A 25661-nucleotide genomic window follows, 5' to 3' on the forward strand; every position below is an offset into this window, starting at 1 on the left:
TTTATTTTCATGTACACCAACATCACACAGAAGTAAATATTATTATTATAATAATATGTATATTGCGTATACGTTATGTCCGTCGTAAATGATATCCAGCCACATACAATAATGATTTTACCTCCAATTATCATTTGATCGTATTGATGTCTTGTGAAAATGACTGTAAGATCATTAAAACGTTTAAAATATTTCACTCTTTTATCTTAATTTGTACATTATTTTATTGATATGGATAGAATATATTATTATTTTATGAAACCTTTATGCGTTTAGAGCCATTTAGAGAGGAAAAACAGAAAGGAGAAGAGATGGATTGATAGAATAGACTGAAGACACATAAAGTAACATAAAAATAGCTTCCAATCACACGCGCGAGTGGTAAGACATCATAGCCTATATGGAGGTTTAGAACGAAGATGGCCGTACTCAAATACTACTTCGAAGTGTATGCAGGATAAAATATGAATAAGATTAATGATTGTTGTATGTATGACTTAAGTTAATATTATATAACCATATTATATATATTGGCGTGTCAAAGAAATTTAATATAAATTGTAAAGTTTCTTTTTCGTCTTCGAAGAAGCCAACTTGAAATAATAAAATTGTACAAAGTAGAAATAAACTTACTATAGGTACTTAGCTATTAAATACGTATGTTGTATGTATTATATAAATATGTGAACATATTAATCATTTGATTCTTATTAACGAAAACATTTTAGACGGTGCATTAAATAGGCAATCTAAGGGCATTGAAGTATAAAATTCAAATTTTACGTATCTTGTATGGGGTTGCAAAAATCTAGACCAATAGAATTAAATTAGGTACCAAATTTAAAATTGAAAATATTGTCTAGAGAATGATGTAGGCGTTTATTTTAAAGTGAGTTATTTATTTGATTTTATTCAGTCATCACTATTGACGTAAACTTGGCAGCGCAAAAGTTCAAATAAGTTTCTTGGCGAAAATAACGTCTACCAATTAATGTTTAAAATTATCCGACAAATCTAGAAAATCATTTTTAGCATTTTATTTTATTTTTATATATTTAAACGGGCTGAACGTGTACAGTCTGTATTTAAATTAAATACAGACTATAAATGAGTGTAAAATAGCAACAGCGTTTGCAAAAAAAAAAAAAAAAACAATTCATAAAAATTAATAATCATTTAAATATAAAATTTAAATCCATATTGCAGTTTGACGTCAAGCCTCAAGCGCTTTAATGGGTCATTTACTAAACAATTGGTGGTTGCAAATGGAACATGAAAAAAAGCAGTGGATCGTGTTAAGCGTTGAGATACCTTCAAACAAATTAGATACAAACGCACATAAATCAATGTTTCCGCTCAATAATCTTTCAACAAACTAATTCCTTGCAGTAAGTCTTCAGCTAAAGAAGATAGTCCAAGTATATTAAATAATCGTAGAATAATCATAACAAGGAAATTTTAGTAAGTGAATAATAAAATTTTACGTTTTTTCGCTCAAGCTGACTGGGGTTTCAGACATATTTCGGGTATTAGGTTGATAACGCCACAATATAACACATTAAAAAGCACATATAACTTATAGTCTTTGCCAACTTTGTAATAAAACTGAGTTTTGAATACATTCCAACATATTGTGAATTCATAATATTTATGCAGGCTAGTTGATTTTCAGAGAGAAAAAAATTCAAATAACAAAATACATTTATGTCTTTTGACAACAATAATACTTAAATTAAGGTTTATTGAAGCAAACAAATATAAAACAAAAAAGTAGGTAACAATCAGACTACATACACAAAGTAAACATTTAAGTCATATTTAAACCTTATTATGGTTTATAATAAATCATGTCATTATAATATATTGTATAACGAATGTATATAAATAAAAAAAATAATTAATAAGGAACTGTTATCCCACATAGGTCAAGGTTAAGTATTTGATTCATTTGGTCCTTGGCTACAAGTGTCTTGATTGGACTGTTGGTGAATAAACACAGGTCTCACACTATCAGAATTTAATATTCTAGCAAACATTTGTGATCGTCCTTTAAAAAGATTTTAATTTTAGCCAAATTTGTGCAGAGATGGTTTATTAATGCAAAAATACAAACCTTTAAGATTGTGTTGTGATAATGGTATAACTTTAAGCCCTTGAAAAGATTTCAAAGAACTTGCAGGTACAAGTATTTGTTGAGAACCTTGTTGCACCACAGTATAAGTGTTGGCGGCAGAACTAACTACTGGTGATGAGGTTGATATACCCGTAAGAGTCGATGAAATTTGTGCCTATGACAAAAAATAACATTTAATATTTGTATCAAGATAATGTTTCAATGTTTTCCAATATAACTCCTATCACGATATCTCATGGAAGATGATACATTAACATAATTAACTTAACGACCAAATGTTAGACAAGCAAAATTGACCTAACTTTTATTTTTAAAGAAGAATTGTGTCAACAATTGAAGGACTACACAAAAAAATAGTTTTCATCACTAAACTTCATACTTTTAAAATATAAACTTACTTTATTAGTGACTAATAAAGGTTTTCCACCAATTTGTGATTGAACCACACGTACAGTTTGTGGTTGATTGGTGTCACCAGATTTTAAACGATCATTTATAGTTGATATTCGTGCAGGTGTTTTCTGTAATAAAACAACATAATTTAAATATATAAAAAATACAGTTAAAGTTAATTTTTAATTAATAACCTGTCCAATATTTGGTTGATTTGATGGCATAAGTTTTGGTTGAGCAACAGTCACCACTGTATAGTGTGGCTGACCACTTTTTGAAGTTTGTACACCAGAAATTCGTAATGGAGTACCTAAATAATAAATAATAAATAGAAAATTAAAACAATAAATTAATAAATATTTTGAATAATCTAACCTGGAACACCAGATAATTTTCTATTTGCAAGAACTGAATCAACAGGTAATTGTGCTCTTTGATTAGACACAAACTTGCCAACAAGAGGCTTAGTAATTTTTCGCTGTACATTTTGAGTTGCTTGTTTTGCTTGTACTAACAAATTAGCAGTTTTTGTTGGGGTTTGTTGAGTTTTTGTACCACGGAGTGATGTCAATATTGGCTAGATTAAAAGATTTCAAAACAATTAATCTATTATACCATTCATTTATAAAATCATTCTATTCTCTGACGAAAAATTTCAAGGAACCAAACAAATTTATTCATATTTTGATACAACCAATATTGAAAAAAATTTACCCAAACTCTCATAAATTAATTTCAATTTTTTATAAATATTATTAAGAGAAAAATTGAAGCTAAACATGAAGAATAAGAAAAAAAGTAAAGTCGAAAATACACGTCATCATTTACATGTGTTGTAATAAAATAATCATTATTAATTTTAAATCAATAATAAATTATTAGACATAAAAATATAATACCCATAGAGAAATCAAGATTTTTTTTGATAACAAATGTGCTTGTTTAATATTTTTAAATTACTTTTATTTTGTACTAATAAAAAAAATTGAAATAAGGCCTCATAAAAATAATATTTGCATCTTACAACAAATCGATAGAACTAAAGAAAACCAAATATCAGTATAAACCCTTGTTCTACACAGGATCAAAAACTAAATTATATCTTCACTAATAAATTGTAGAAGATAATAATTATGTAATGTATGTTTTTTAAGATATAAATTTAAAATATAAAAATAAAAAACAAACCTTAAGTGCAATAGATTTCTGATCATTTCCTTGTTGTTTTACCATGACAACCTGAGCCTGTTGTCCTGTTTGTTGCTGTGGCCTCAACATCAATAACTGTTGTAATTGCTGCTGTGTTATCTGTTGTGTCTCTTGTTGTTGGACATTTCTTGGACCCTGTTTTAAGAATATAACTTGAGGCTGTTCGGCATCAACTGTTTCTGTTTTATCATCCCCATCAGTTTTTCTAATAATGACTTGCTGTTTATTTTGTTGCAAAGTTTGCTGCTGAATCTGTTTTTGTTGCATGAGCTTCAGATGCATATTTTGTTGTTGATTCATAAACTTCTGTTGATTTTGTAGATGAATATACTGTTGTAAAATTTGGGGTTTTAAAGTATCAGTTTGGCTAACAACAGTTGTGTTTTGTTCAGAACTAGAAATTGAATGATCAGATCGCTTTTGTTTTAAAACTAATATTTGTCGTTGGTGTTCTTTAATTTGAGGTGATTTGGTAATATTAAGATGATGATCATGTTGATAATTTGTAAGTCCTAGAATAAAAAGTAATCTTCCTGAATATGTACTTTTAAATGATAAATTACAAATATAATATACCAGAAGATTGTCCAATAGAAATTGGTTGAGCAATTTGTACATGTTTTGTTTTCTTTCTAGGACCAATTGTAATCAAATCTCCAGATGATATCATTGGTTTCTAAAAATAAAATTCAACTTAAAAATGACATTAAATAAAAAATAAAAATTACATACATTTGAAGATATATTGTTAACAACCATTTTATTGTTGTTGATAAATGTTTGATTATTGCTGTTCATAGTTTGGGAAATGTTGATCATCTGTCCACTATTGGATACAGCTTGACTGCTAACTACTTTTAAGCTGTTGCCAGCCTTTGTCTGACTTAAAATGTTACCAGCAATTGATTGGCTACTTATATTATTTATATTGTTAGCAATTGATTGACAGGTAAAGCTATTAGTAATTGACTGACTATTACTACTAATAATTGAATGGCTAGTAATGTTACTAGAAAATGATTGATTAGAAATATTATTAGAAGAAATAATTGAACTATTGCTAGCTGTAACAGTTGAAATATGACTTGAAACAGGCATGGAAAATATTTGGGAAGAGACAGTACTGTTTTGATCAATGAGTGTTGGACATTCTATATTTAGCTCAACTGCATTATCTGTCATTTGCATGGTTTGTATTGGTGGAACTTTTCGATTTTTAGTAACCCTAGGTGATTTTATTAATTGTTTTGAATGGTCTATGTTAGTCATTTCTTGAGTAACACGTATATCAGACAAAACAGGTGATGTGCTTGAACTTGGCATAGAATCTGAAGTCGAACTTGTAGGTAAATCTAACATCGATAAAGAATCTAAAAGAACATTTGATGTTGATTTTTTGTTTGGTGTACGTTTAGGTTCTGGTGGTTTTTTAGGAGTTTTATTTCTTCGCCAGCATTTCATTTTTACTGCTCCTTGTTGCTCCAAATGCAAACGTTCTAAAACATAATATAGATTTTTTTGATAAAAAATATTAAACATAATCAAACATAAAACCTTAATAAATTATCATCAACAATATTTTTCTTATTTTTTTAATTTAATAACTATATTTTATGAAAATAATAAGTACAATAAATACTTAATATTAGTTACATTATTTTAAAAAAACACCAATAAATTGATTTTATTATTTAAGCTTTATTTCTCTAAAAAAATTGATTGAATATGCTAAGAAACAACATGTTAATGATATTAATACTAAGAATATAATATATAATGTGTACATACCAAATTCTTCCAATTTTCGTCCTCTGTGTAAGTAAATCCATATTTTGCGTTTTGGATCATATTTAACACATGGATCATGTTCATAATGCAATCTATCCAAAGCTCCACTGACAGCATTATGTAATTCAGTTAGATTTGCTTCCATCAAGTATTGCGAATCTTTAAGTAAGGTACAAATATCACTACGAGTTCCCATTCCATTTGGTAATCTAGCTGTTGCATCACGTACTGAAATTGCATAATATAATGCATTATTTTATTTTATTTTATTTTTTTACAAAATCATAAATATTAATAATAATAATAGCCTACCTAATACCAATATTGATATGAAATGAGGTCTATTTTCAATCAACAAGGAATGACCACGAGCTGCTTTATGAATATTAGATGAATTATAAATACCGCGCACAGGACCCACAACTGACTCGTAACCATGCATTTGATAAACAAAAGAACGATGTGGTTTTAAAAATCGTTGCTTTTCCTAGTTTTTAATAAAAAATTTAAAGTAATCAAAACATTTTTATTTAATATTTATCATATATTTGAATTTACTTGAGCTTGGAAAATTGCACGTTCTTCATCATTAGAAGGAGTCACTATCCATGTTTCTAATAATGGTACAGATAAAGGAGCTGTTGAATCAGTTTCAGACATTTCAATTGATGAAATAATATCTGTTGTAGATGGTATTGGTACATTTTTAATTCCAATCACATCATCATTAATACTTTTCAATTTTGAACTAATATTATTCAAGTTATGTAACCAGCACTTGCATAAATCTCCAAGCCGAGTGTCTGAATCTCTACCAGCACCAATCCATTGATAAATATCTAAACTAGGTTTATATTCAATATAAGGAACAAAATCTTCAGGCTGCCATTCTAAAAAAAAAAATAGTATATTACATGATTTTTTTATAAAATTTGTATTAACAAATAACACCAATTTTACCAGGGAAATGTCCCGCTAAAAAACCTATAGCTGACTGTAATGATTTAGGCCAAGTTTTTAATGTTAAACTGTGGTACCAATCTGGATTTGTTCTGTTATTAAATGTTGAAATCACCCAATCATTAACTCGTTCATTTAGTGCAGTCATATCCATACGATAATCCCAGTTAGCACAGATTATATCCCTTATAAGTGCAAAGAAACTAGAAACCATTTTTCTTATTTGAGGTCTAAAAATGTATACATAAAAATAAATAAAATATTTTGTACATAATTTAGATATAATAAAATATATTTTAACATACGTTTTCAAATCTAAATCCTCATTACACATAGTTTTGATATCTAACACATGAAAACCCTCTAACTCTGATAATGATCCAACATAATTAGAATCTGTTATGACTTTACTAGGGGTAGAAACTGGTGATAATGATAACTGTTTAGAACCAAAATCACTAGGAGTTAGAGAGCGTAAACACGAATGTATCATTGTAGGTGGAGATCTAAATAATTCATAAAATATATAAAAGTTTCAATTATAATTCATGATAAAATTTTAATAATTAGTTACAAAAAAATAGTATCTAGGTTTCAGAAGGCATAGGAGCTATAGCAAAACATTTATGAAAAATATAGTCATTTTTAAAGTATATTAAATATGCAAATTATGTAATTTAAATTTTCTATTTATAAACTCACATTTGTATAATTTTGATTTTCAGCCTAGTCTATTATAAATCAAGTAAAAAATAATTTTTAACTCCTACAACTTCCAAACCTTAATGATAAAAAATAAAAATTATACTTACTCTGTATTTATGGTTTGCACTGTACTAGTTAACATGTCTTCTGGATGAAATTCTCTCTGAATATAGTTAGGTGGACTGAACTTAGAATCTGAAATATTTTCAGGTAGTTGTGGTGGTGATAGATCTGATGATGAAGGTGGTGGTGGTGATGAAGGTGGTGATGGTGGTGGTGATGGAAGTGGTGGTGATGGTATTAATGGTGGATTATACTTTTCTTCAACATCACTCATTTGTTCTAATAACATAGCTGCAGCAGCTTGGCCTTCTTCTGCTTTACGTATTTCTTCAGCTGTTAAGCTAATAGGTTCTAGTTTGATAGGATCATTTAAAGTAATTTCTTCTTCCATTTTTAAAAAATCTGTTAGAATAGGAGTACAAGGATCTAATTTAATTGCATTCAAATTAGTTTTGATTGATTCTTCTTCAGCCATATTAGATAAAGAAATTGATGATGGTGAAAGAAGTGGAGGTGAAACTACATTTTGGAGTATCTCTTCTTTAACGTAAGAATTACTACATGTTTCCGTTTGAGTCCTATCTTCTTGTTTTGATGAAATATTATGTGATTCATCTAACTGCACAGAAGGTTGCATATCTAACTGCGTAGTAGGTTGTACATCAACCTGCGCATGAGGTTCTACATCCAACTGCACTTGAGATTGTGCATCTATCTGCTTATGAGATTGTACATTTAAATGCACTTGAGGTTGTACATCTAACTGTACCTGAGGTTGTGCATCTAACTGTACTTGAGGTTGTGTACTTAATTTCACAGGAGATTGTACATCTAGCTGGGCAGGAAGGTTTACATCTGATGGCACAGGAATATTTACATCAAACTGTACAGGTGGTTGTACATCTAGCTGCAAAGGAAGTTTTGGTGCTGGAGTTGACTGGTTTTGGTGTTTGACAGGTTTTGTACGCTTCAACCGGAGTCTATCACTATTTGCTGATTTCTTTTTCTCCACCGTGCCTAATGACACTTCTGGTTTAATATGTTCTTTGATTTGTTCATATCTCATTCGTTTATTTTGCTAAAATAAACATACATACATTATTTGATTATTATTACATACATTGTATTAGAATAATATACCTGTTCCATTTTCTTTTTTTTTCTCTTGTGAGATATCAACATTTCTTTATACATATCATCAGAAGGCTCAAATGGATTACTTGTTGGCAAAGCAACTTTAGATAAATCTATTCTATCAGGAAAAGTTGCCAAGGTAGAAGTAATGATTTCTAGCTCCGGTGAAAGAGAACTTTGTATAGTACTTAAATTGCGTCGCTGTTTTTTACCCAAACGAGTAGGTGGTCCTTCTAAATTTTAAAAAAATTTAAAATTATTAAAATTATAATTATAAGCTAATAATCAAAAAGTATGAAAGCTTTTAACCTTGATAGTTGCTATCTGAACTATCTTCAGAGACATCCCCTACTAATTCTTTAATATCAGAAACCTCTTGGAAATATCTTCTTTTAACTTGCTGATGCATATTAAAACTATTATTATCTCCACTATTTGTCACAGATGTAGTAGAAGAACTAATTAAATCATTAATGACCTTTTTACGCCCAGAAATTAATTTTTTTAACATATTGTAATTGTATATACGTTGACTTTTTCTAGAATATTGATAAAAAAAAAAAAATCAGTTATTAAAATTAAAACTTAAGGAAAAAAGTTTGTTTTTATAATACTTACCTATACTCTCTCTTAAGAGATCGTCGTAAAAGTGATTTCATTTTGACGATATCAGGTCGAAAATGTCCATTTTTTAATTTATCATGAAATTCATTGATTGGATTAACGCCAAACCGAAAACTTTGTCCACCAAAAAGCATTCTTAAAGTAATTTCTTTTTCCATCAAATCATTTTCAGAAAATGTAGGAAGAAAATTCTATAGAACCATATTATATTATTTTATTTATAAATTATTATTTATTTAAGATAAAAAATATTTTGATTGATAAAAACTTGTATAAATTATTTACCTTTAAATGCTGCTTTTGTACATCACTAAGGCACACCCAAGAGTTAACAGAAAATAATTGTTTGAAAACTCCTTCATCCTCACACATACCAGTTGGTAAACTAAGCTCAGTTTTATTGGCTATCACAGTTTCTGTTTTGAGAGATTTAGTTTCATCTTCTTCAGCAGTGCTAGTGCTTTCCGAATCTGAACCTGACTGACTGCTACCACTACTACTTGTACCTGAAGAACTAGTACTAGATGTAGATGACTCACTATCATCATCGCTATCATCTTGCTCAATTTCAGGAGATGACAATTCATCTTCATCTGAATTTGATGTGGACTCTTGGGGCCAATGTTGATAGTCATTATAACTTGACATGGTGATGATTTTGAATCAAAAATGTTAGGTACTATAACAAATATAATTATAAAATCAAATATAGATACTAACATCAAAAAACTGAGCTATTTTATTTTAATGTCTAAATTATAATTTAAGTTATAATGGTTAATACAAACTTATTATCAAAAAAGTAGTTTATATGATTTTAATATGAAAATCAACTAATTTTTTTAATTTCTGGTATAAAGCATACCTACAAAATACAGGAATAAAAAACTTGACCAATTAGATATAATTTTAAATCATTGAAATAGCACGTAAAACTTATAAACATAGTACTTTATTTTTTTTAATTTTTATATTTATATAAATGCCAAAGTATTTAGTAAATGTTAGAAATAATGAGCAAATTTCAAGGTCATCAGTTTTAACAATAAACATCATAAGTACTGCATTTCTAAAACATTAATGTATTATCTACTATATAAATACAGCAAATCAATTTTGTAATAAAATATAGAGTTAATACTTGTTATTTATTAAAAATAAACAAATTATAGCTACTTGCATATCCAAATAGGTATTTATTAAACATAAAAATTATTTATAACTATTAAGTTATTATTTCCAAATATTTACTTTTTATCGCATTTTATTTTAATCTGTCAAGTTTGTTTTCTTTTTCATTTATACTAGAAATAATTTTTCATACTAGATAATTATAAAATATTATAACATCATAATTAAATGTCAAATGAAATAATATCAGATGTCAGACGTATTATGTTTTTACAAAAAAAAATAATATTTTAAATAAACAAAAGTATTTATTAGTATACATTTAATATTGAGAACCACTATTTCAAAATGTTTTTTTATGCCTAGTACCAAATAAAATTATAAAAATTAAGTTGAATTAAGTATTTAAAAATTATAAGGATATGATAATCCACTTAAATCAATACTGAGTGTATATAATTATTATTTTACATAAGCTTAGATCTAATTCTAATCAATTTAAGTTAATCTAGTAAACTTGTGTTTGATAAAACTGTCATTGGACAAATAGTACTGGAAAAATGTTCCGAATCACAGTATACCTGGTGCAGATATAGAAACATCATAATGAAGTTAACACAAAGTAATGCATAATGTAGCAAGCAACTTATTGTATAGGTAAGCGCAATTTAAAAGTTATGCTCACCAAAGTCTGATAAGCCTGCTATCCGAGTAAAACAAATTGGACTGGGTAGCGATACGATTTGTTTCACTTCTGTCAGCGGGCTGCAGACGGCCAAGGAATCACAATTATGAAGTTACTGGGCGAAGACAAGTGGCAACCGGTTCCGATTACAGTTCTTGTTGCCGCACGTTAGATAGAGACAAACGACGACGAACGGTCAGTAGGTACGACGGATTGAAGCCGTTGTCGTACCGTGTGCACACATTTCAGACATAACGTTACTATTGTTCGTGTCGTCCCGGCCGACATAATATTAATAATTAGTAAATAAATCGAAAAGGGTAGGTTAGGTTTAGTTATAGCATTGGATTCCCTCTCGGCGCGAACGTCACGAGAGGAGTCTGAGCTATTATAGGTATAGTAAATAGTAATATTAATTGTATTTTAGTGCTAAACTGCTAAGTATAATTGTTTACAATAATACAAATGTACAAACTATCGTCGTCGCGACACTGATAACGTCGCCCGCCAAACAGCTTGGAAGAACAAACCCTTTATTATCGCTTACGCCATGATACATGAACATTTATAAATAATACTATATATAATATTATAATATTATGTTCATCCGAGCAAGACGTGTTAACTTCCATAAAAACATAGGTAGGTATTACGATCGTAATAGGTAAATATATACTTATATTAATTTCTTTAAAAGATTAAAGAATCAATAAAGATAATTTAAATTTATTTATTCATATTTTATATTTTATAAAATGTATACACTTTTATTTAATCATTAATAAATAATAATAATTAAATAGTTGCTATAGATATCTAATAATAAATTTGAAAAAAAAACAATTTATTAAACCAGCTAATACATAATTATAAAAAACAAAACACTACATTTCATTGTATTAAAGCGGTTTCACGTTATAAACTCGATCAAAAAATAACCAACATACCGAAATTATTATTTTTAGAAATATATAAAACATAAAAAAAAAATGTTAACATAAATATAACTGCAATTAAAAAAAGACAGGCAAGTAAGTACGGCTTTCCTGTACATAAATATATAATAGGTTATGTAGGTCTTTTTTAAGGGTGTGTTAAATCTTAATTCAATGATTATGTAGTCATGTACTATACTACTATGCGTCATTGACCATTGTGTACAAAATACGATTCTGAGTAGAGACAATTTACCTGTCGACATTTATTTTACTTTTAATATTACAGTTGGTTGAATTAAATTTTTTTTTAAATATTACATTTATTATATTATTATTATTTAATCAGTATGTACAATAATATAATACCAAATTATATACCTATCAACTTATATAGGTACCTAATTAAAAATGTAATATCATATTACTGTAAATAGGTACCGTAAATTAATACAAATACTCATAAAAAAGCCGTTCAATTCAACATCCAAGAAGATAAATTTGGTATACAAGTTTATAAAAGGTAAGGTAACATAATAGATATGTATTTAACGATTTTAACGCGTACCATAATTTTCTTAATAAAAATATATATATAGGTATATAAAGAAAAGCTCTCGTACTCATCCCCTTACTAATAGTATTAAGTAATTATATATTTAAGTAATAAGTTAAGAACATCAGATCAAATACAATAATATGTCAATATGTTTATAATGTTTATATGCAAACATAATAATAATTTAAAATTATAACCCTTAATGTCTAAAATGTCTTATTCTTAAATTAACTGACGATTCACCATCGGACATAGTATAGTAAAATTTATAATGATTAATATATGTAAAAGTTTTAAGTAACCATATTTTTGATTGAGATATTATAAAATAATTGACATTGTTATTTATCGTTAAAATATGTAGTTTCGATCAAATTTTAATTTAAAATGCATTTGAATAAAATTGTGCTTATGTATTTTTAATAATTTTACATAGATAAAAGAACCATTTATGTGGAATCGTGTATTGAATATTCAAGAATTTTGACCGATTGAATATTTTTTATTGATATTTATAAAAAAAAAATCAAAAATTTCAATTGTCTTTAAGTAGGTAGCTCAAATGAGTCAAAATAGTTTCACAATTTTATCATGTACATAAAATACTGATATAAACATTTGATGGAAATTTTAAGTATCTATGGTTAAGTAAACTAACGTTGAATTACAACAAAAAACAAAAATCGTTTGGAAGAAATAGTTGCTAGCGTTATTAGGTACTTAACTACCTATTATGGATGAATGTCCGTTGTAAAAATTTAAAATTCATAAATAAATTCATTTGTTTTTCTGGTAGAGTTGTTTTTAATATAGGTTAAAAAATGTATAAAGACCTTGTATTACATTTTTAATTCTTAGGTATAAACAGAATATTTCTTATGAATTTTTAATTATGAACAAATTTATAATTTTCGAGATTTTTAATTAGGAATTAATACTAGATTTTCAAGAATTTTTACCCATTCATACATTTTTTTTCAACATTTATGTAGATATTTATTTATTTTCTTTATTTGCAATAAATTATCTTTACCCACGGGACACCAAAGACTAAAATAGTGTGTAGTATAAAATGCAAAGTGTGTAATGGGTTATGGCCTAACTGTTTTTTACAATTTTTTATTTTATTCTTGATTCATTTATCTATATATATTAATATATTTTAATATTTATATCGTGTAAAAATATCTTTTCTACCTAAAATACGAGTACTTATATGTTACATTGTTACGGGTCTAAGTCAAAATCGGGCAAACTTCAGAAATTCTCAAACAATACATAAATTGCCCAAAATTCATAATCCTAAACTATATAATATATATAAATAGATTAAAAATGTTCTATTATATATTATTCATACAATAAATTTGATTAATTAATAGTTTTAATACTTTAAGTGCAGGTACTTATGGTTTAAATATATTTTGATGGCTGAGGCCTTAGAGAAGGTGTAAAGACTAAAGAGTAAAGCCCACACCGGGGTAATGCAATATTTTATATAAAACATTATGTTAAGTATTTAATTATTAATTACATTATGATAATAAAAAATATATATTTACAAAATCTTTGATGTGAAAATTAATCCATTAATGATACTCATGATTAACTACCTATTTCTTTTTTACGTTATTTAATTATTCTTAAAAGGAGAAAGATCAAGTTGATCACGACTTGACCCTAACCTAACATTAAGTCGTCTGAATGATTTATCAGGATTGCAAGGCATACCTACTGCAAGTTTGCATATTTATTGGTCATTATTAGAAGTTAGATTTTGTGTAGGCTATTAGAAATAACGTAAGCTGGTACATTTTTTGATCGCTGAATTTTGAAACTTTGAATTTATTAAATTTGAGTTTTTAGCATTTATCTACAGCTGTATGCCTGTATATTACTTATTCAAACTGATTTAATGAGGAATTTATAAGTGAATAGGTAGGTAGCTAAGTATTAATGTTAATGTATTTGTTATAAATAATAAATGTTTTGGGTGGGTAATGGGTATGCGTTGACGAGAGTTTAAATTAAGTTTATGGTCTAGAGTTTTCTTATTTTTTTTGTTTATTTTCCCTGTTATAAAAAAATAAATACTGAGAATTTTTAATTTTGACCTCTTTAAACTACATACTTCTTAGATCCAATAGGTTACCCAAAATAAATCACCCTCAAAGTTGAAAATATAATATACAAGTATATTATTATAAAAGTATACACTATATGTATACAACTTTCAAGTACTCACGACTCACAAATAATATTTTTAAATCTTTGTTTATTTTAAATTTTGTCCAAATTAGAAAATTCAAATGATTATATAAAAAAAAAAAATTATTCCTATGTACCTTCATTTTTAAATAGCTTTAATTTTCATTTATAAGGAATCTTCATTACATTTTCTAACTTTTTAATCAAGCAATTTTTTTTTTTTGGTAAATATCAAAAAAAAAAAAAAATAATAATAATAATAATTAAATTTTATAAATAACTCAGACTCTTCAGAATATCAAATTATTATATATAAAAATCATGATACTAATATACAAATCTTATAGAACTTCAGGTGTCCGTGGAAGTTCATTTTAGAATTACACAGAAAATAGATTTATTTAAAAATTCCCACTTTTCCCCTTTTTTTATTTTTCCTAGTCATTAATAAATATATCAGGAATCTTTTATTAATGACTTTTCAAAATACTAGGTTTCTCAGATGAAAAGATATTGAAGTTTTTAATCTAAGCATCTTTTTTATCCCAAAATATGATTACAAATAGAAAAATAAAAAGTAAAAACACACATTATTTTAAAGTCAATATATTTATCTCTGTTCAAAATCTAAGCTGCATGACTGTCCATTAACCCAACTATATAATCATTAATCAAAGGTCATTAAACAACTATCTATCAACAATAATTTTCTTGAATTATGATTTACAACAAATTCATCAAACAAGTAAGTGCTCAATGCCTGATATCCCTAAAAATGATTTTAGATACAATACATATTTTTCAAACTATAATAGTTGTTTGATATAATTAGCGAGAAATCGGCAATGTAGCAATTAGCCTACAACATAGATACACCTTAAAAATACATGATTTGAGTAAATAAATTATGATAAAATTGTAATTTTCGTGTAGATTACGTAGTTATCATATTTTATTGTATATAAAAATGTCGTTTAAGGGTAAAAAAATAATATTATATATCAAACAAAACTAAATATTACATAATACGTATTTATTTTATTAACAATATTTAAAAAAAATGTAATTGAACAAGTATGCAATTAATTAATTAACACTGTATTTTGTCATATACATTAATTTCTGGAACTTAAAATAGTAGTTTGTTTGGTACATATTTTCCAAAACACCAAACACAACTTTGATTTTCTGTAATAAAATATAAAACCAAATGAATATTATAAATAAATTATATTTTAAGATAAAAACATATTATTACAATGTTTTATTGTACATATACAATTTTTGTTTTTATTACTTATTAGTTTATTTATTTTTTTATTTACTAAAAATAAACAGAATAGCTCATTCCTAAGAAAATTTAAATAGCTTTTTGCATACCAATACAACTATACAAGTATACATTGCAATTTTAATATAATAAAATTTAAAAGATAAAAGAAAGGTTGACATTTGTTATGCACGATATAGGAATAGTAGATTCATTCGCCATATAATTTGATGCCATGACGGGTAGTATAGTAAAAAATATAACTCAATACACACAAAATCACAAAAAGATGCTATTCTTCTGGAGGAAACAATCAGCAAAAAAGAAAATTAGGAATACAAAGAACATGACCAGCAGTTGAGCAGGAATAGATTAAACCTTCATTCAAAAATTATCATTATACCATGATATATCTAGTCAAAGATAATTTAATACATAGTCATATAAAATTCATTTTTTTCATGTAAAAAACTAGGGATATCTAAATTTGGAAATAACTTATATTAATAGATTGAGTGTTTAAAAATTAAAAAATGTCAAAAAGTATTTAATTTATGGTACAATTATTCAAAATAATATGTATTTTTAATTATGTTTTAATTTTTAAATATGATCTTGGTCAATTAAAATTTTCATAGATTTTATTATAACATCATCATGTAAATATAATATATTTTTTAAAAAGTAAAAAAAAAAAAATCAGAATTAATAATGCTTACCTGCACTAATATTAGCCATTGTAAAACACATTGAACATACTAAACTTGGCATACCGAGCGGTCCTAGAGTAACTGGGCATCTGAGTTCTTTGTGTTCTTGTTCACAAACAAACATTCTGAAATCTGTAAACGATAACAAAATTCGTTCACATGTGTTGCAAAAGTATGTATGCTTAGCATCCTTATAAGAATCAATCAAATTAGCAGCATCTGCATTAACTTGAACATATTCTACTGGTAGTTTATTCATATAAAATGATAGCATTGTACGACAATAATATTGGTCTTCATTTTTAAATTTTTTTTTCTTATTAGAAAAATAATTTATCAAATGACGCATATGAAGTAACATTTGTAACTCTTGTAAAATATTTTCATCTTGTTCATTTTTCTTAATTTTGAAGGCTACATTCCAATAAGTAAGTTTAAGATTTTGGATGGATAATTTGTCTAATGAATTCCTATCCAACTGGCATACTTTATTTGATTTATCGAGCATTCTATTAATCCTGTAAACACCAACCAAACATAAGATAAATAATATTAATAGGTAAAAGTTTTAATAATTTTATATTTTCAGCTTAGTACCTTAAAGCCTCAATACAATCAATAACATTATCATAATCATAATCATTTACTGATAAAATTTTTGTTTCAAGTTCCACTAAACTTTCAGGAATTGTACAGAATAGTAATTTATTTTTAACGTGGCCATCATTTTTACTATACTTGGCTATGTTGCATCTAAAATATGGCATAACTTATTATTTGATAAAATTAAATATTTCTATTATAAAATTGTTTAAACTTACTGAAATGCGAGAACACAAATACACTCATTTCTTGAAAATACTACTGATGTACAAGTATAGTTTTGTACTTGTTCACTAAAATTGTTATTTACTATTTTTAAAGTATAAGTTACTTCTGATTTTATAGTAGAAAAATACATACAAATAAATTTACCAACATCTGTCACTAATATTAACAAATTTTTTTCTAATACAATTGTAAAACCTAAACATATAAACATTATTTACTTAGCTATAATAAATGTAATTGTACGAGTATTCCACTTTAAAAACATTTTAAAGTCAAGTTCAATTACTAGTCTCAATTTCACTTTTTTTAAATTTGTAACACGATTGACTGCTTTATTGGAATCATAAATTTTAAAAATTATAAACATCTTGAGATCCCTATGTTGCTGATGTAAATATAATTTAATGAAGATTAAAACTTATTTTCATGAAAATAGATATTTTTTTAAATATTTTCTAAATTTTAAGTTTTTGGATAATTTAAAATAATTAAAAATTAACAAGTATTCAAACAATTTTGAGTACTTGCTTTTGAACTTGCCACAATAAATTAATGCTTATTCAACATATTTCTATAAAATAATACTCGCACAACTCATAATCAGTAAAATTAAATTAATAACAAGAAAATTAATTTACCAGGTATAATTGCAGTCTTTGGGATCATTTCTTTTTTTGTTGATAAAATTTGTTTTTTAGTTAATGAATACAACATAACCAATATAAATGACATTTTTGTAAAAAATATAAGACATTGGTCATCTGAAATACTTTCTATTCGAATGTTATTCACACAGGCAAAGTCTTCATCCGGCCACAATAAAAATGTATTATTTACATTAGGATAGTTTAATATTTCATGAACATAAACTTGGCCATTTGTCAAAGAAACTACTAACCAAACTGATAAAAAAAATTCTAATTAAAAAATATTTTCACATATTTACATACGAAATGTATCATATTTACATACATAATTCATTTGATATACAAAACCATTTAATATGTTTTATAGAAACACTATGAAATTCAAACTCTGTCAAAAAAAGTGATTTCCCTGATGAAGTTGACCAAAATGTCAACATATTATTTAAATGACAACATATTGTTCCATAAACTTCTATTTCATTTTCATATTTCAAGGTATGAGTAAAAACAAAATCTGAAATTTAAATAAAATATAAAGTAAAAAAAAAAAAAAAGAATAAAAAATTTCAAATATAATGTGTGACAATGACATTAAAAAAAAAAAATCTAATATCATCAAATATAATAAATATTGTGCAATATGTATGTTTTATAATTTATATCAAAAAATTAATAAAAATCATTTTTATATTATACATCATAATATAACCTAATATAAATTTAGTATTAATATACAATTTGTAGTTGCAATAAGATCTTACTTTTAATTTGTAAAAACTTTTCTTTTTCACGGCAATAATAAAGAATTCGATTTTCAGTTTTAAAAAAACTAAGATTTTTTTTGTCAACTAAGAAACAAGGTTTCTTAGACACTATTAAAAACCATTTTTGTGGTATTTCACTTAATTTTTCTACCCATTTATTATTATTTTTTTCTAAAAACACTATATTGCTATTGTTTCCCATATAAATGACATTCCAACTGAAATCAAATAATATAATTAATAGATGTAGGTAAAAATGTATCAATATTAATTAAATCTGTCAATATTTCTATATAATCAATTTAATTATTTCAACCACCTATATCATAATACATAATACTAAATAAATATTGATATTAATTTGTTTTAAACAACAAATAAAATTTAATCTCATACTTGTATAACTTAGAACAAACTTTTTAATACTCCCAATACAAATAATGATTTTTAATAGATATTTTTACTGATTACTAATACTACTTACTTTTTAAATAAAATTATCTTAATTTAATTTAGATTATGAAAAAATAATAATTATGCATTGTTTGCAGCTTTACATGTTTTGTATTATATAAGATACACTTCATTTATTTCTTCAAATAATATTACTTTAAGTAAAAATTAAATTTTATCTTTAAGTATTTTCTAAACCACTGAAAAATCATAAATGCAAAAATATATTCATATACATCTAAAAATTAGTATAAAAATAAATAAGAATATAAATCCTTTGAAACAGGGGTTACATTTTGAGTGAAAAAAAGTTTTATAGAAGTTAAGAATAAAAATAAAATCTAATGAGCATTATAATCCCATGTTTATGGGATTATCTGATAATATTATTATTGTTAATTTTTTCTATATAAAATTTAATATTACTATAAAATGTATTAATCATAAAAATAAAACCTACGTTATTTTTTATATTCTGTTAATATCTATTTAATACTCTTTTATATCAATACTTTTCAATAAATTCTTTAATTTAACTATGTAAAACTTTAATAAATCAATCCAAGCCATCTTTCTTTCCTTATTTACTTTAATACAACTTTGACAATGCATTAAAAAAATTGGAAACAAACTAACCCTTATACCTACTTACTTTTTACTATTAGGATATACTGCTAAATTGTGTTCTTGACACACCACTGGTCTTTGGTAACGTATTTCTTTGAAATTTTTATCTTCAAATGGTTTTTCCTTTGAGAATGGGATTGACGTCCTAAATACTTTGTAGTCTGCAGATGGTCTGAACAGATCCGACTGGATGTCCTACGTAAAAAAAAATCTTAAACCAGACTGGTCGATATCGAAGTTATACTATATATTATACTATTTACAAATCTCCAATATACATACAACGATCAACAGACCATCGTCCGTCGAGAAGACAAACGAATTGTCGAGGGATACGCAAGAGATGAACTTGCTCGTGTACTCGAACTCCTGTACCAAATTGATGGTCATCTTCTTTTCCAAAACAAATATTCTTTCCGTTATATTTAATTTTAATTTTGTAGAATGTAAAATATAAATTGTTATCACTTTTTTATTTTAAAGCGCTATCTTAAATATAATATTTGAAATTGAAATTAATCTTATCACAGATTTTCCGGCGCGGCAGCGTTGCCAGTTTACATTTTATTTTGTTTTAGTCTGCACTCGGCGGCGTTGCCTGTCAGGCGTCAGTCATATCATTTAGGTATCAGATCAGGCATTTAACTTTTAAGTGATCACGATCTCATGAGATTACATGGCCCACGAATTACCAGTTGGCTAAATCACTTTCAAGTTCCAACTTACCAATCTGCTGGTGTCTGGCGTGTCTGCCCTACCACTTGAGATTGGACTTCTTACTTTCATAGTACTGAGTCCCATTGATTAATGATCATAGGCAGAAGTTGAGTTTTAAATTTGGGGGGGCTATTTTTTTTAAAAAAATCGTGGGGGACTATTTAGTTATATCACCCACACCGCCTTGATTAAATTTTTTAAATAAATCAATATATTTTTAAACATGTATTTTATTAAACGATTAATAAAAATTAAATAATTTTAAGTCTGAAATTATAACAACAATAATTATGTCATTTACCGTCTTGTCCAGTAGTCGTCCTGCCGATTTGTTACAAAAATACAGAATACTTTATTATCTATTAATATATTATATTTTTAGAATCCCAATTCTAATTTATATTTTGTGAGTAGTTGACATCATAAATTAGAGTAAACGTCATTTACGAATCTTCATAGACTCATTTAAAAACCCTTAATATCTCAAAAAGTATAAAATACATTATGAATAAAAAATAGATTAAAATCTCAAAAATATTAATATAATATGCACAGTACGTAATTTTTTATAATAGTAGCTCATAAGTTATATTGAAACATAAAATTTAAAAACTATAATATAAGGACAATTATTTTTTACATACGCATGTATATTTCAAGTTTAAATTTGGACGAAATAACTAATTAAAACGATTCATAATATTGATATATTAATTATTTTAATAATTTTAAAACGTTCCAAACGTTTTTGGAAGTTAAACTGTTATATATTTTATATTATTATAAATTTTACTATATGCTATAGCATTTTTTGATTTATGTGAAATAAGTTGTTATAATAATTAATATGGTATACTTATATATTACCTATACCTATACCCTAACCTAACCTATATATTACTTACCTACTATGATATTTAAATACTAATAATATTTATAAATTTAATGTTTTTGTAAAAAATTTAATTGACCAATAATTACACTAATAGTAAAATAAAAATCGCTTTTATAACAATATCGAAAAACATACTATAAAATGTACTTAGCGATATAGGCTGCAAGCAAGCCGCCCCCATTCAGAATTGTTTTTCGAATTTTCGTAAACAATGATATATTATCATTAAATTTAAATTTAACATACTTATAAAAATAAAAGTAACCCATACTCGATACCTAATCCACTTACCTACCTTTTTAGATACATGAATTATTTATGAAGAATATTATAATAATTTTTTTATTCTTAAAGCTGCAAAAATTGAACATTTTATGTATTTTCCTTCGTCATTTTGATTAATTTTATAAATGTTTAAACTTCAAATGTATTCAGCAAATTATTGTAAATATATATTTTCAAAATTTTTTAATTATTATGAAAACAGCTTATGTGGTATCTATTGTAATCAATTTTCAAGAATTTTGATTAAACGAATAATTTTTTATCGTAATTTAAAGAAAAAAAACTAAGATAATTTAATTTTTAAAGTTTATAAATAACTCAAAAATATTCAATATATTTAAAAAATTATGATACATGTAAGCTTGTAAGTTGTAAGAAATGGTAATACATACAATATATTTGGTAAAAATTTGAAGTATCTACGAGTACCTATTTGTTTTTTAATTACAACAACAGACAAAAGTCGTTTGAAGAAATAGCTAAAGGAATGAACTTTTGATTAGTATGTCATATATATTTTATTTTTATTGAATCAATTTTGTCAAGTATTATTTTTACATAAAAATTCGCGTAATTCTTGATTTTTTTTTTTCAATTATTCCCGGTTATTTTGAAAAGTACTTGGAATTTTTTGAAATCTGATTCCCTATAATGAACTAACTAGATCCAATTTGTCACCTTAGGTCACCTCTAAAATTAAAATATCGAATCATATTTACTGCCCCAAAGCCAAATGGTAATGACGAATACAAAAAATAAATTAATTTTAAAATTAATACATTCGCCGCTATACTCAAAATTTAAAATAGAAATACAATAGAAATAAGAATGAAAGTGTATGATATTTTTAACAAAGCAAATTAATTTTAATTTTTCAATTCATAGTAAATAATGACAAATGTTATCAAGGTCAAGGAACTGTTCCTTTGGTTCTATAACGATGTAATCCATGTATATAAAATGAGATATATCGTGAATTCAATTTATCATAATACGAACAATATTTCAATAATACAACAATAATATTATAAAGTATTATTTGAACTATAAATTATAATATAATGAGTAGGAGGGTCTACGGCAACATATACAATTTACAAAGTTGAATAACACTGTAATATATTTTATGTATTGCTGTATATTGGTATAGTACTATTTATTTAATTTATTAAATATTCAATTATATTTAATAGTTATCTTAAGGAAACAATATACGTATATAATATAAATTTCAGTAAATTATATTTGTAGTGCAAACAAATAGGTAACGATTGATATGTTCATTTTAAACAAATCTGTTAAAACTATAAAATAGTTAATAATAGTTCTAGAATGTTTTTCCTTCCTCTATCAAACAAAAAAAGAAACAAAAAACAATTATTTTAGAGTATTTGAAAGTCTAAAAATTGTTTAAAAAAATTTCAAACAAGTAAATAAAAAATAGTTTGATTAAAATGAAGAATGAATTTGATGAAATATCTGAAAGTAGTCTAGATTAATTATCAGAAAGTTTATGGATATTAAAGGATCAGTCAGAGTTAATTTAAGGACATTTTTAAAGTAGTTAAGTTGAAATAACCCAGAAATCCAGAATATAGAATTAGTTAAAATTTGTTGTAAGCTTGTAACTAGATGTTCACTGGTTTCGATGAAATATGTTTTGAACTATCAAACTCAAGAAAAATTTTTGATTAATAAACTATAAGTTGTTCTAGTCTTAGATGAAATATTCCTCAGAGAAACCTTTGGAGTTAATACTAGGTCGTTGACATAGGTACCTACTTAGGATTAAAGGATTTTACTGAAGGCTATATGAGTCAAGAGATTATGAGAATGTAAAAAATTATTCATATTCTTTTGATTTAAAGTCTAGTCGTCTAGCTAATAATCTTTATCAATCAGCCTATAGTAGTATTTACATTGAAGGAACTTGCATATACTGCAATCAAAAGTAATAAATATAAAATAAGTATAAATCTTGTTGAATAATATTGTTATTCAATATTCATGAGTCATGACAAATTCGTATTAGGAAATTACTTATTGGGGTAAAATATTGTGGAATATTTTTTAAAACTAAAAAACTGGGATATTAAGCAACGGTGGATTTAGCAATTAAATTGGCCCTTGAGTGGAATAAACTATTGAACTCTAAATAAATAGAATAATATATTTTTTGATTTTAAAATAATTCTTACATTTTTAAATTTGTAGAAAACTGATAACACCATTTGTTAAATAATTATAACAGTTGTATAGTGTCTTCTAACAACAAAAGTACTTTTAACTTTGTAAGGGGTACCTAAACATTCACTTCTTAACTATTGTCTTAATATAATATAATAATTATCGCCGATAATTGTTTTTGGAATAAAATTTGTCGTTGATCGTTATATTACTATGATCTTTGACGTACCTATATAATTCATGATTCATAAGTGTGTATGTTTAAAAATGCATTCGATAATATTGTACCGCAAACAGCGACGGCGATTCTAGACAGCACAAAAATCTATAGATTTTATGATTAGAACAAGTAGAACACCGCTCATTTGAACGCATATAAACATACTGCACAAATAAATACGTCTGTACAGTAAATCAATATAATTTAAAAAGTACAAAAATTACCATTATTATTTTTGACAATATTTTTATTTGAAATGTAAAAATAAAGTTCTATAACATTACATGTATATTTGAATACGTGTAAATTTAAATTAAATCCAATTTTAAGCTAGATTATAAAACTGGAGGTCTTTGCTCTTTAGCCCATTCAGTCACGTTTAAATCCGACCCTGATACAAATGATGGTGCCTCAGAATTTCAGCAAATAGATCAATATAAAATATACTAGAAATAAACGGTAAAAAAGAAAATTTTAAAAAATTTTTCTTAATCATTTTTGACAGTGATTACCTACTGAAGTTATATTTTTGTGTGTTTGACACGCCAAAACGCTATATCTTTACATAATTACACAAGTCAATAAGAAATAAATATTACAAAAATAAATTGTGAGATCTATTTGAGATGTTGAAAAGTTATCCGTAATATTATAAATTTATTATTATTTTATGTTATTTATTTATTAATTTTCGTATCTATTAACTATTACGTATTATGTATTTTTATTATTATTATTATTATTATTATTATTTTAATGCTGAAACCTGAAATGTTAAAAATATTATGATTATGAATAAATATTAAATAATGAATTCATGATTTATTATATTTATAGCTAATAGTTATTAGTTCTAAATAGGTACTAGATAGCGCAAGTTGGCAGACAATTGTTGATTGCATTTTGAAGTCCATAATATTAATACATTAAGAACACATTGATGTTATTAAACTTTTGTATAATAATAAATTAATAAGTATTACGGATAATACATTTTATATTTATTATATATTATTATTACGTCCAACTGTGTAACATCGCAGACGTTTAATAAAAAGTAAAAATTATAAAATCAACAATTTACAATAATAAAATTGTGTTTTATAATATTATGTCTGCGGAGTTATAATATATCGGTCCGTGATTACAATATAATATTATTATTATAATAATATAGTAGGCACTAGGCACCCACGCACGATTCTTATGCTATGCTCTACGGACGACAAAAACGTAGCGCAGTGACGTAAACACCGCAACGTCCGCAACTACGCGTCTACGCGGAGATGGTTGGTACGGTGCTGCAGCCGCGGCCCCGCGATGCCGCGGCACCTCGTTAGCAGCGAGCTCGCGACGCGGTCGCCGATCAGTCGCGCTCGCTCGGCCGCCCTCGCCGCCGCGGTGCCGTCTTTTCGCCTTTCCCCCCGTCCTGTTCGATATACGATTTCTTTGTGCGACAGTGCTGCGTGTGTTGTGCGCGCGCCACGAACTTTGTTCCTCGGCGCCTAGCGACCGCATTGCAACTGT

At 26.1% G+C, this 25661-nt stretch overlaps 2 protein-coding genes across 3 annotated transcripts; both read right to left on the reverse strand.

The window, feature by feature from the left end:
* Positions 1 to 1721: 1721 nt before the first annotated feature.
* LOC112593073 lies at positions 1722 to 11278 on the reverse strand. Of its 2 annotated transcripts, XM_025337317.1 has the most exons (19): positions 10827 to 11278; positions 9296 to 9689; positions 9005 to 9201; positions 8696 to 8925; positions 8393 to 8619; positions 7297 to 8330; positions 6790 to 6990; positions 6485 to 6714; positions 6083 to 6414; positions 5837 to 6011; positions 5525 to 5752; positions 4469 to 5232; positions 4313 to 4412; positions 3716 to 4248; positions 2903 to 3104; positions 2722 to 2837; positions 2533 to 2655; positions 2114 to 2288; positions 1932 to 2047 (listed from the first exon to the last, which is right to left on the reverse strand). In XM_025337317.1, the coding sequence occupies exons 2-19, from the start codon at positions 9656 to 9658 to the stop codon at positions 1932 to 1934; spliced, it is 5346 nt and encodes a 1781-aa protein (XP_025193102.1). In that variant the 5' UTR covers positions 9659 to 9689; positions 10827 to 11278. The 2 variants fall into 2 exon arrangements, with proteins under 2 accessions (XP_025193103.1, XP_025193102.1); XM_025337318.1 differs by lacking the exon at positions 10827 to 11278 and having other exon boundaries at positions 1722 to 2047; positions 9296 to 9658.
* A 4316-nt stretch (positions 11279 to 15594) lies between these two features.
* Positions 15595 to 20298, reverse strand: LOC112593194. The gene is made up of 9 exons (XM_025337536.1): positions 20113 to 20298; positions 19856 to 20025; positions 18748 to 18968; positions 18312 to 18500; positions 17978 to 18241; positions 17330 to 17534; positions 17106 to 17261; positions 16518 to 17026; positions 15595 to 15716 (listed from the first exon to the last, which is right to left on the reverse strand). Exons 1-9 carry the CDS (start codon positions 20218 to 20220, stop codon positions 15658 to 15660), a joined length of 1881 nt encoding a protein of 626 aa, XP_025193321.1. The 5' UTR covers positions 20221 to 20298; the 3' UTR covers positions 15595 to 15657.
* Positions 20299 to 25661: the final 5363 nt, after the last annotated feature.

The sequence above is a fragment of the Melanaphis sacchari genome, unplaced genomic scaffold (assembly GCF_002803265.2).
Source record: "Melanaphis sacchari strain LSU unplaced genomic scaffold, SCAv2.0 Contig1_pilon_pilon, whole genome shotgun sequence".
Classification (NCBI taxonomy): Eukaryota; Metazoa; Arthropoda; class Insecta; order Hemiptera; family Aphididae; genus Melanaphis; species Melanaphis sacchari.

What these genes read in the sequence shown, in the direction of transcription:
- LOC112593073 (XM_025337318.1), bottom strand. Translation starts at nt 9,658, where the DNA reads ATGTCAAGTTATAATGACTATCAACATTGGCCCCAAGAGTCCACATCA. An exon ending in TACAAAAGCAGCATTTAAAG is followed by an intron (nt 9,202 to 9,295) that starts GTAAATAATTTA and finishes ATGGTTCTATAG; the next exon opens with AATTTTCTTCCTACATTTTC. An exon ending in CTTTATTAGTCACTAATAAA is followed by an intron (nt 2,289 to 2,532) that starts GTAAGTTTATAT and finishes TTTTTGTCATAG; the next exon opens with GCACAAATTTCATCGACTCT.
- LOC112593194 (XM_025337536.1), bottom strand. Translation starts at nt 20,220, where the DNA reads ATGACCATCAATTTGGTACAGGAGTTCGAGTACACGAGCAAGTTCATC. An exon ending in GTATATCCTAATAGTAAAAA is followed by an intron (nt 18,969 to 19,855) that starts GTAAGTAGGTAT and finishes ATTTGATTTCAG; the next exon opens with TTGGAATGTCATTTATATGG. An exon ending in AAAGACTGCAATTATACCTG is followed by an intron (nt 17,535 to 17,977) that starts GTAAATTAATTT and finishes TTATATGTTTAG; the next exon opens with GTTTTACAATTGTATTAGAA.